The 10,000-nt window shown below is 38.1% G+C and overlaps 2 protein-coding genes across 3 annotated transcripts in view; one reads left to right on the plus strand and one right to left on the minus strand.

The window, feature by feature from the left end:
- The window catches only part of LOC137968964 (cyclin-T1-like), a 12,301-nt gene extending 4,895 nt beyond the window's left edge, over positions 1-7,406 (minus strand). Inside the window, exons 1-6 of the mRNA XM_068815456.1 lie at positions 7,246-7,406; positions 6,980-7,061; positions 4,546-4,674; positions 2,832-2,892; positions 2,347-2,409; positions 447-492 (exon numbers count right to left, since the gene is read on the minus strand). Of these exons, the coding sequence (XP_068671557.1) occupies positions 447-492; positions 2,347-2,409; positions 2,832-2,892; positions 4,546-4,674; positions 6,980-7,061; positions 7,246-7,406 (542 nt within the window). The remainder of the gene's footprint in view (positions 1-446; positions 493-2,346; positions 2,410-2,831; positions 2,893-4,545; positions 4,675-6,979; positions 7,062-7,245) is intronic.
- Positions 7,407-7,449: 43 nt separating this feature from the next.
- The window catches only part of LOC137968963 (E3 ubiquitin-protein ligase ubr3-like), a 58,137-nt gene continuing 55,586 nt past the window's right edge, over positions 7,450-10,000 (plus strand). For both annotated transcript variants that reach the window (XM_068815454.1, XM_068815455.1), the window contains exons 1-3: positions 7,450-7,916; positions 9,224-9,369; positions 9,745-10,000. The exon at positions 9,745-10,000 is cut by the window's right edge and continues 112 nt beyond it. In XM_068815454.1, the coding sequence (XP_068671555.1) occupies positions 7,462-7,916; positions 9,224-9,369; positions 9,745-10,000 (857 nt within the window). In that variant the 5' untranslated portion in view covers positions 7,450-7,461. The remainder of the gene's footprint in view (positions 7,917-9,223; positions 9,370-9,744) is intronic.

Consider the following 10,000-nt stretch of genomic DNA (forward strand, 5'->3'; position numbering starts at 1 on the left):
ACACTGTAAACACTGGTAGATAAGCCGCACTTGCAGATAACCACACCCCAAGTTTGGAAGCTCAAGATTTGGGTAAAAAAAAAATACTCTGGTGACACACCCCAATTTTTGATGAGATTTTACAGCAAAAAGATGCCACTGACAGTGTACAGACTGTATCTACCCATGTTTACGGTATGGGGATTAGGTTAACGGTCATTTTAGTGCTAATTAAACATGACCTGTGGCCTGTATATCGCACCTGGAAGAAGCTCTGTGCACGTGCATTGTAAAATTAAAGACACCAGCACAAGTGTAGGAAATTGACAATCATGTAATAAAAAGACAACTGCTTCAGCGAACATTTGTCTGACAAACATTCCTTGAAGCAGATTATATTAATATACTTTACTTTCTACTCATGATGCACATGACTGTGAAACAAACACAAGGTAGTTAAATTCTACCTGTTAGTGGCCATGAAGTACGAGGTCTGGCCAAGGTCCTTGCTTGCTAGTAGATGGCGTGAAATGTCAAATTAGCATCAATCATTTATCAATAAACACCAACAAACAGATAAATGTTGAGAGCGTAAATAATATTAAAGTGCACCTTCTCAAATAATTGTTCATTTTTCCATTCATAAAATGAATCTTGTCATCAAGAGCAAACAAATCTTTCCCATTTTCCCATTTAAATTATGTTTTTTCTGTATTAATTATGTTAGCAAAACTAGCAGAGATTTGGACAAATATGGCATGGGATTGTCAACTGACTCCGCAAACTCCTTTAAAACAAAGTTTCGAGACAACAGCAAAATACGTTGATTTTAGGCATAAAATTAGGAATAGAGCAGTGAGTTTTAACTCTCAGACTTGGTCGTAACTTACTCGACAAATTGAAAGGGAAACATGATGAAAATGGTACATGTGTAAAACTTGTTTTAACGACAAAAAATAATTGAATTATTTAAGGTGCACTTTAAATATTATTTCAGCTCGACTTTATGAAAATCAAAAATCATTACCTTGTTAACTAATTAAGAAAGGCCCCCAACCCCCTTCTTTAATGGCTTCATTCATGGCCGCCACTTGGAGACATTAAATTCACCTCAGACTTTAAAATGTCATTAGGCCATCTTTTTCAAATCATACATTTTGTGTTTTTGCTAATATGCAAACATTTGGCCATTGCTGATGAAACAACCAAAATACTAATAATCCACCAACAAAAGTTATGCAAAAGTCATACTGCATAGCCCTCAATAATAATAATTATAAATTATCAGGACTCAACTATTGATTATGCATCAATCAATTCCAGCAGTGCCCATCCCCCCCCGGCAACCGCGGGGCATTTGCTTAAGTTGTCAGTCCCGGGGTGGGGCATTCGCAATTTTATCGCGGCCCGGCGGCTGGGCATTAGCCTACCCCAGGGCGACCCCTGGGCATTTGACACACGTGTTTTCGAATTAACATGGAAGAGTTTATCGGAAAAGACAAGGCATTCGTTAAAGACTGGCTTGTCTGTCACGGACTCGAAAAACTTGTGGAAGTTTTTAAAGGTATGTTTTCTCAATTTTAGGTATTTCTTCATTTATACTTGTAAGCATATGAATATTTAAAAGTGACGAGGTGAACTAAGATCACAAAACAATCACTGATGTGAAGACTGCGTAAACACGACTTCTTCGCATTTCGCATTCAAAACTAGCCTCGCAATTTTTAAATTCATGAAAGTGGAGTTCAAATACAGAAGGTTTGCGAATTCAAATGATGCGATCTTCAAGACAAATTTTGCAAGCTTAAAATGCGATTCATCATCATTTAAAATGTCTTGATTCTTCAAGGCGGGGCATTTGCCCTCTTTCTTCGTCCCCACCCCGGGGCATTTAGACAGCTTATGTGTCCCCACCCAGGGAATTTGCCCATTTGTTTTAAAAAATGCTAATGCCCGGGGGTTAGCTGGGGGGGGAGGGGGGATGGGCACTGCTGGAATTGACTGATGCATTATTTTACAGAAAAATATTTTTCTCTGCTGCCACAGAACACAAGCATGTAATTGTTCATTCTATATTTTTCAAACCTACCACAAATTTTCTTCAACTTTTTGCCCTTTTTAAAATACATGCACAAGCCCATGGCAACTTATAATAATGATAATACATTTGTCAGTAATGAATTGAGCACAGTCAGAAAAAATCTGAGCACCCCCTTGCACAAGCCAACCCTAAACCTGTCTAATAATGCTCTTCTTATGACATTTGTACCAGTTGTGTACTGTACAGCATACCTGTAAGAACATGAGGAAACACACACGAGGGCATACAAAAAATGCAATTGATCATCACTTGTTTTGTCTACTCACCTCGCACTAGCTGTATGCATTTAACAACGTAAGTGTGAGGATGATGAACAGTAATCTCAAATCCTGAATGAGTAAGAACAAAAAACAGCAAATTAGGATTACATCTTACTGTATACAATGTATCGAACAGATAAATGAATGGGATGATCTTGCAGCCCTACATTGTAAGTCCAACATGGCTGCAGGTACATGCATTACAGTCACAGCTGTCATTAAAATAATAATATGACTGTATTTTTCCCTCAAGGAACCATTACACAAAAGAGGAAAAATAGCACAGGTCTTTCAAAAAGTAGAAACATTGATCACAAGAACTTTCTAAACAAACAGAAATCTTCTTTACGGTACATTATATTTTGAAAGTTCTGACATGTGACCATCCGCACCTACCAGCATTTTCCTCCTTCTACATGCATGAGCCAAGGCAATCCAAAGCAAACAGTAAGTTTCCCATTGTTCTTGCTAGTTTAAAATCAACCCCTTACCTAATGTTTGCAATAGGATGCTCTCATTTTCAATCAAGTCTTGAGCCTGTTGCAGGTATTCCTTAAGTCAAAAATGCAACTACATGAATAACACAGCAATACTTTGCCTCACGTAGGAACCTGACTAGAGACATACTGACAGTGTACACGTAATTCCCCATAATTTTGTCAAAGAATCTGGATAATCGAGGTCTATACAAAAACATGACCATCATCAATATGATCATTCAATTCAATTTTTATTTTAACTTACATGTACACAAACATGGTGTACAGTACCGCTCAAAGGTAAGTTGACAGTCTCGACTCGATCCTCGAAACTCGATTCTCGCATCGCGAAGGTCGAGACGTTCGAGTTTCGAGACGCGAGAATCGAGGCTCAAGAATCGAGAGTCGAGAAAGACTGACTTTGGAATATGCATAAACTCGAGAAGAACTCAAGAAAGCGATTTATGTCTCGAAGAAATGAACAATGCCACTAACGGAGCCTTTGCACGCAATATTCATGTCGACTCTAAGCAAGCTTTCAATGTTCTTGGCCCGCGACAAAAATGTTATCTTCATTAATATTCGTCGCGATCTTATTCACTCGTTCTGAAAAAAATACACGAGTTTCCGATTCGTTCCCCAGGCACAAACCTGCATATGTCAACGTAAGCGAAACTTGGAACATTTATACGCTCGTACTGCAACTGCCTTACCAGGCAACCTCACTTTATTTAAAACCAATCGTGATTTACCAATATGACCAATAATGTGATGGGAGAACCGTTGACAAAATTCACAACTTCCTAAATTTGAGATTGCTTGCTCGAGGCATTATATTACATTCTCTTTGCTTAAAATCAACGATCGATAACGTTTATTATCAGGGTAAAGAAAGCTTCAGGTTTTAACTTTTAAGTCAAGCGTAACATGTTCAAGTTGATTGTGAAGAGAGCCGTTTTGTAAATGATCACAACAGATTATTCATTGATCCTTTGAGGAAACGAGCGACGGGAACTGTGTGCATATTTTGTCAACAGAACTACTCATACTTGATATCCGACTCGCTTTTTCGACGCATGTACAACACACAAGTGTGCTTTGCTTGTCTAATTTATTTCTCGAGAGATCAGTCAAGCATCAAGCTCATTATTTTTGTCAACTCGAAACTCGAAAGACTCAACTCGCGAGTTGCGAAACTCGACTCGAGACTCGATTCTCAAAATTTTCGAGAATCGAGAATCAAGTCTCGAGTCGAGTTTCGAGACTCGTGAGTGACTGTCAACTTACCTTAGAGCGGTACTGTAAGTATAGGAAACTCTATGAATGTGACTGCATTTCATGATTTATGAGCACAAGTGAAAGCGCTCAAAATTGCAAGAGCCATTATAAGGCGAGTACAATTGAAGAACTTTCAAATGCAAGACGAGTGACCATAAATCACAAAAAGCATGAACAAATTCATACAATTTTTATTTATTATATACATCAAAAAATTAATTACTTCATTGTCATGTTTCCATAGGAACTTCTGTATTGCACTCTATGACCTAGAGGTACTAAAGATTGTTTCTTGCTATAACACCATTCCCTCATATAATATTATAGTAAGTACATGCAATAAACTCATGAGTGCTTTCACTTCAAATCAACCTGGCTCTTTTTCTTGGATGACCTTCATAACACAAAGAAAAAGTCTAAAAACAACAAATTTTTCATGGAGCCATACCTCACTTTTGGGGTCTAGTGGAGGACCATCTCTGTGCAGACAGGCATGAGCTACCTTGAGCACATGTTCTAGTTTCCGTGGTTGTTCCTCAGTTTTAGCAGCAAGAAAAAGGCAACATGGAGCCAGAGCCTGGGAATAATTTTAAAAAGCTATTTTAGTAAACCCTTCTCCACCACCACACCAGGCCCGGGTTGCTCGAAGCATGGTTAGCACTAACCAGCGTTAAATACCATGAAAACATTTAATTATTGGATGAGGTTGAGCATGATAATTATCAATGCCAAAGTTTGTGTTATCTGCTGAAGCTGAAGGCTGAGGCGGATAACACAAACTGAGGCCTTGATAATTATCGCTAACATGCAAAAACCGAATTCAATAATTGTTTTATTATGCATATTCCTGAGCTGAGCTCCGCCATGACAAAACTGATCGAACTGCTGGTTAGTGTGTTAGGTGACATCACTTCTGCATGCATAAAAGTATTGTCTGTAGGTATGATGTCAATTCTACATACATAAAATCTATTATTATACAATGCTGATGCTATCTCAATTTTGATTGGCTAAAAGCACCCCGCTAATTCTAGATGGCGCTATGTCATCGCGTCACATCTACAGACACTGGCATTTATGCATGTAGGTATGACGCATTTTTGCAGACAATGAAGTTTTGTTTACATCTCGATATCAGGAACATTTTTCATAAGACCGTACAACTTAACTTTAGAATTTTGTTCAAAAGTTTCAGTTCGATTCAGTTTTTCCTGAAACGTTTTCAGATCTTTTAGGCTTAAATCCTTTCTGTAAACCTTTTGAATTCCGCTTATCATGTAATTCACGGCTGTCATTAATAAAGATGTTTACACTGAAACATGTCATTGCGTGGCTTACTTTGTTGTTGTTCTGTGAAATGTCTCAACGCTTCTACATTTATAATTGTATAATAAAACAATTATTGGATTCAATTTTCGCATGATAGCGAAATTATCAAGGCCTCGGTTTGTGTTATCTGCCTCAGCCTTCGGCTTCGGCAGATAACACAAACCTTGGCCTTGATAATTCTCGCTATTATGCTCAACCTCATCCAATAATTGCTTATTGTTTGTAGGTATGATGTAAGAGGAACAGAGCAAGCAAGAATTAGCTGTGTGCTTATAGCCAATCAAAATCGAGCTGGTGACACCAATGTATAATAAATTGGAATTGACACCTCTTAACGAACGATTAGCCCTAACCAGGCTTCGAACAACCGGCCCCAGATGATTTTACTCTTCGATTGGGGGCACTTTAGAAGTGAATACGCTAATCTGTTTTTTTCTAACATACATTGTAAGCTTTGGAAGAACATCTAAGCACTAAAAGTATTGAGCCCTTGTGACCAGTTGCCCCTGAGGTAACTTGTATAAAGTTACTTCTCTTTGTACATTGTATGGTGGGAAGAAACTCCAAAGTACAGTGCACACAGTAGCTAAGGAGCTTGACTTCATTAACAATAGACCTTTTTACTGATACGGCGGCCATTTTGATTTCTAGTGTTTCGAATAGCTATTATGGGATGCCCAGGGGGCAAATTAATATGTATTTACCCCCTGGGCATCCCATAATAGCTATTTGAAACAATAGAAATCAAAATGGCCGCTGTATTGGTAAAAAGGTCTATTAATGAATAACACACATACTCCATTACTTAGTTTAAAACTCCACCGTGGGAGCTCCAATTTGAAAAAATCACCAAAAAGAACAATACAAGCCATAAAAGTGAGAGTATGGAGCAACACTTGTTTTAAAGTATTTGAAGACAAAAGGTGCTGTGCTTGTTGTGATAAAATCACATCTGCAAATGGTTTGCTTTCAAGTCTTCTAGGATAAGCCCTATCAATAAAAGCTCTTGTTATGAAACCAATGTTGGAAGAATCTGAATATTTGCTGTAAGAAGTACAGAACACATACAGGCACATAGTTCCTCAGGTAGTGGTCTGTCATATTCTCTCCAACAAATGTGGTCAGGTTGGTATGATATCTCAAAAAAAGCCTGTGCTGTATGAGGATACGCAGGCAAAAACAGCAATAATGCAAGTGGATTAGCTGGGTCATTGAAATACATGTACAGTATGTATGGAAAGTTGGGTACAGACACTTTCTTCTTAAATTAAGGATAATAATTAAAAGCAGAGAATAGAGAGTAACTCAACAAAGTCTTGAAGGAAGCTAGTTTTCAAAGTCTACAGTCTTACATGTTAGTAGCGGTGAGTTGGAAGCATGAGCGCATAAGCTTAAATGTGAGTAATAATATATAAAAAGGTGTATCTTCTGGCATATGTTTTACGGATATAATTTTTTTATCACACCTAACAACAGCCAAAATCTCAACATGGTAACGTCAAAAAAATTTTCTACATCGGAATCTTTTAAATAAGGCTTCAGTAAATTCTCACGTTTCGATGGAATTTGTTGAATGAGTGGAACATGTAGAACCGATGCATATAAACAATGGCCGTGTTGATCGTCAGCTGATTTCTACAGTAATACGTCAAGGAATAACGTATTTTGACAAAGGAGAAAATTAAGCGTTCGGAAAAACGTTAAAAACGGATACAGGCGAATTGACGCCTGTCCAAACCGAATTCTTCGACGGGGTAGTTTTATACTTTCAACTACGCCTCGAGAAACTCGTGCCATATTCAAAGTCTAGCAAGGATACACAGAAAGTCGTTGCCCCATGTCTTGAATTAGCGTTGCTGCCTGCTGTCTGTAGCTTTGCTCTTTCTCTGGATCCACTCCATTTTTTCGGGACGGCGTGTTTTGTAGTTGTTCTTTCGAAAAATAAAACCGGTCGGTGGTACTAACCGCACTGGTCGCCATCTTAAAACAGGGAACAAAATGCGCATGTGCGATTGGACTCATAGCATATTGACGCATGAGCAGTGAGAATCCTGCAATAAAAAAAAAAATGGCAGACAGTAGTAGTTCAGTCAGAGCCAAACAAAGTACCTCCGCCAATTTTAAAGCTCATTGTCATACAGATAAAGGAAAGCGAGAGATCAGTGGATTTTTAGACGGCGTGCTTAGTCTTCAACGCTCTTTCGACGCCGAAAAACAAGAATGGTGTTTGTGGCTGATTGCGGGGGGAAGGCTTCCGGAGGAATTCAGAACTCTATTGCGCTCTTACGACACACCAACAATATGCGGTCTGGTTTGGAACAAAAACTTTGTTGCGTACCGATGTAGGGACTGCGGAATCTCTCCTTGTATGTCTCTGTGTGCGGATTGTTTTCATGCCGGAAATCACGAAGGACACGACTTTAACATGTTTAAGAGTCAAGCAGGTGGCGCTTGCGACTGTGGGGACGAAGATGTTATGAAGAAAGAAGGGTAGGTATCCGGTATTTTTATTCCGTTTCCCTCGACCACATAGTATTCGAGCATAAGAATTCAAAGAAAACAGAATTCATACGAAAACGATTTTGTGAAATTCGTTTCCTTGAAAAATCAAAGCAAAATAAATTAAACAATTCTTAGGCTATTGTTAGCTATTGTTAATAGCGCAAATTAAATTATATTTGAATCGCATCATTCGTCAATTATATTCGCGATCGTTTTTTTGTATTTGATGGATCGCCGATCACAAAATTGGTAGCTCTCCTGCTCAAAACATTTCCCTTGGAAACAAAAAATTCCTTACCCATTTCGAAATACAAGCGATAATTTTGATTGATTTTCCAGGCGTACTAAGTTTTGCAAGTGTTTCCAGCACTTGTTTGTTTACATAACCTTTAACAGTCTACGTTAATTATCGCTTTATGCGGAAACGGAATTAGCTGCTCAAATAAATGTTAACAATTAATATTGAATGAATTGTTTTTGGTCTCGGGAATGTACTCTGTGTCTAGACGGTCATTGGCTTTAAAGCCTCAATTGGTTAAGGGATAAAATCTGAATCCAATACTATCAATTTTCTTTCAAATGGTTCTTGTAAATGCAAATCACTCTTCACAAAATTATGTGCTGGAAAAAAAAACTGTGCTGGAACATTTGGATCTGTATAGATGCAGATGTTAAAGATTGGAAGAAGTCCTTTAACCTTAAAGTGCCCCTGTGACCAAAAAATCAATTCATATTTTTCTTTGGATTTCAAAACTGTGTTAACAAAACACTAAGTGACCCACGTTTTAAGCCTTGATTTCAAAAAGACGCCTCTTTATTTTAACTGTAATTTTCCTATTTAATGGTCCGCCATTACTAACGTTATGTTCTTGAGAGAGCTGGATCGAGGAGAAAATGACGTCAAATGCTCACTAGTTTAAGAATGCAATACGTGTGTATGCCGCAGAATTAATATGCAGCACGAGGGTCTTGGGCTTTCAGACTTTTAAACTCACGCTTTGCACATATAATAAGCTGTGTTCATACGCTGACATTTTAAGCTAGTGAGCCTCTGACGTCACTTTTCCCTGGATCCAACCGTCTGAGGTCCAATCGGTCAGTTTTGAACGTGAGTAATGGCAGACCGTGAAATCCAAAACTTACACTCAAAGTAAACGGCCTTTGGACAAAAAATCAAAGCTCAAAATTTTGCCAGTCAGGTGTTTAGCAAACATACTTTCAAAATCTGAAGGAAAAAAGGAAGTGTTTTTTTTTTATCACAGGGGCACTTTAATTAATTTTATTTTATATCTCAGGTTTTGTGACCATCATGGAGCAAAAGAATTGTCAGTTCAAAGTGCTCCACCTGCTGAACTTTTGGCCATGGCTCAGATAGTTGTTCCTCGGCTGTGTCTAAGGCTGCAAAAACAGTTAAAAGAAATGGATCCATTTATAATTATTGGTATGTGAACAACGATAAACTTCAACAAACTGAGAAGTTGTCCTCTTTATAGACAAAATACTCATGCTTAAGTCGATCTCTAATGTGGACCCTGTTTGCTTTCAGTGAGCTTCAAGAAATCCGACCAGATCACTACCTTTAGGAAAATGTAATCCTTAGCCTTTAACATGTCTGTTATCATCATTCTATTAAAGACTCCATTTAAGCAGCACTCCTTAAAATTTTGAATGCTTGGAATTGGATGTAAGAAAGCTGTTCGAAAATTTCAAGCCAAACAAGTAACAATGTGACCAACATGAAGGATGCCAAACACCTTAGCTTATTTGCAGAATGTCCATAAACCAATTTATGTGCTTCTTTTGTTTTCCTCGTTAGATCCAGTATCTGATGATATGAGTGATGCAGAAGTTCTTGTGAATTTTCTTGTCCAGTTATGCGACACCAACACCATGAAAACTATAGTTGCAGAGACTCTTATGAGGCGAATTGTCGATGTAGAAGCAACTTTTACAGATAGAAAATTATCCTCTCCTTCATCTGTGTCATTAAATGGCTCAAGACAGTGGTCCTTTGACAGAAGGGACAGTGCAAGCTCTTTCTCAAGTCTTTTCTCTTCAGATAGTTCAGATGA

Source organism: Montipora foliosa, chromosome 8 (genome assembly GCF_036669935.1).
Source record: "Montipora foliosa isolate CH-2021 chromosome 8, ASM3666993v2, whole genome shotgun sequence".
NCBI lineage: Eukaryota > Metazoa > Cnidaria > Anthozoa > Scleractinia > Acroporidae > Montipora > Montipora foliosa.